At 39.6% G+C, this 1,716-nt stretch overlaps 1 protein-coding gene across 1 annotated transcript in view; it reads right to left on the bottom strand.

Annotated features, from left to right (window-relative positions):
• Positions 1 to 1,716, bottom strand: part of PKD1L1 (polycystin 1 like 1, transient receptor potential channel interacting) — a 183,557-nt gene that overhangs the window by 79,517 nt on the left and 102,324 nt on the right. The window contains exon 35 of the mRNA XM_013006002.1: positions 1,030 to 1,246. Coding sequence (XP_012861456.1) covers positions 1,030 to 1,246 — 217 coding nt within the window. The remainder of the gene's footprint in view (positions 1 to 1,029; positions 1,247 to 1,716) is intronic.

Raw genomic sequence — 1,716 nt, 5'->3', positions numbered from 1 at the left:
GTGAAGAGGAAGTGGACACAACAGAGAGCCTGCTTTGGACATTTAGCTCCCAGAACTGTGAGGAAATAAAGTTATGCTTTTTAAGGCCAAACTTTTGTGATATTTCTGCTATGAGAGCGTTAAAGAACTATGACGAGATCAATTGATTTGTTTGATCACTCAATACCAAGGTCAAGTCTGAAACTGGCAAGGCAGGTGAGCTTGGCCCTTTCACAGACAGCAGGAACACCTTGAAAAGTGAGCACAATGGTAGCTTCTAGTAATAGTGGGGAACCGTGAACGCTCAGTGGTGCAATATCACTGGTTGAGGTGCACTCTGAGAAATCACTCACCGGAAATATAATGCACTCTATCATTGACACAAAAGGGGAAACATTTTAATGTCCAAAGAGGTAAATAGTTAATCAAACAATAGTGACAGTGAATAATTAGGTGGTCTTTAAATGATGATTTAAAAAAAAAATAGAAAGATACTTAATTCTAAAATGTTAAATTGGAAATACAAAATGTACAAGCATTATTATATCAGCTATATGAAATGCATTAATATATAAAGAGAAATTGGATAGAAACATGAAAAATTCATGGTTGATTTGTAAGATTATGGGTGATTTCTGTCTCATTTCAAAACCTCCTACTATACTACCTTTGACTACGTCTATTTTTTGTTTACTAGTTATTTTGGTTGTTCACAATATATACAGGGTGTTTAATTAGAGGCCCTTGGATAATATACCTCCAGCAACTACAATGCCTATAAAAGTTATTATAATTACAATTGAAAGAAGAAAAAAAATCAGAGCAATAATTAATAATTAGAAAAGGTTACTAATCCATGTTTAAATGATCACTTAGTATGCACATCATTTAAGATACCAATATTTTGGTAACTAAGAGAACAATAAACAAACTTCATGTCAGAAAGTTAAAAAAAATAATTACAAAACTTCCACGAAAGAGGCAGTGCTAAAGAGCATGCTTTGTCCGGTGATTCTGGGGGGTGGTGAAGTCGCGTTCATCCCAGCCTACCTTCCAGAAGCCAGGGCCTTGGTGCAGAGGGATGAGTTCTCGCTCCACTTTTCCATCTCCGTGGCCCGCAGCAAGCCAACACTCTGCAGGGAAGAACCAGCTTTGCCCCGTGCACAGGTCCTGCACCAGCAGATGGCTGATGTACCAGCTTGGAGAAGGACCACGGTTGTTGTGCCAGAGGCGGACCTTCCACAGAGGACCAAGACGACCAGGAACACTGAGGAGAGATGCAACAGTACCTCAGCCACCAGTATTTGGTGGGCCGGCTGGCCCAGAAGTACAGAGAAGCCGGGTGTTTTACCCTTAAGGCACACTTGACCAACTAGCGTGCATCAAACGTATAAAACTAGTTGTGACTCATCGTGATCCCATGTGTGTCAGACGTTTAATAAATATCATGCCTAAGGGCATGTACAGGCTGTGGTTTGTGGGTGTTCATGAGGTAGAAAATGAATTCTTGGAAATAACTCAAATCATACCAAGATTGTGGCTGTGAGACCTAGGAAAAGTGACTGTACACATAGGCCCCTAATATCGACCAGTCCACCTTTACCAAATTTAACCAAAATCTCAGTGATTTATTTCATCTTGCTTGGATTAGTCTGAGTTCATCTTTATTCTAGTGGTGAGGACACAAGAGCATAAAGAAATCAGAGGACACTGATAATCTTTTCTAGAAGAAAAAAA

Source organism: Echinops telfairi, unplaced genomic scaffold (assembly GCF_000313985.2).
Source record: "Echinops telfairi isolate 266 unplaced genomic scaffold, ASM31398v2 ScPeMD7_7;HRSCAF=31, whole genome shotgun sequence".
NCBI classification, from domain to species: domain Eukaryota; kingdom Metazoa; phylum Chordata; class Mammalia; order Afrosoricida; family Tenrecidae; genus Echinops; species Echinops telfairi.
This window is presented reverse-complemented; position numbering and strand designations above follow the sequence as displayed.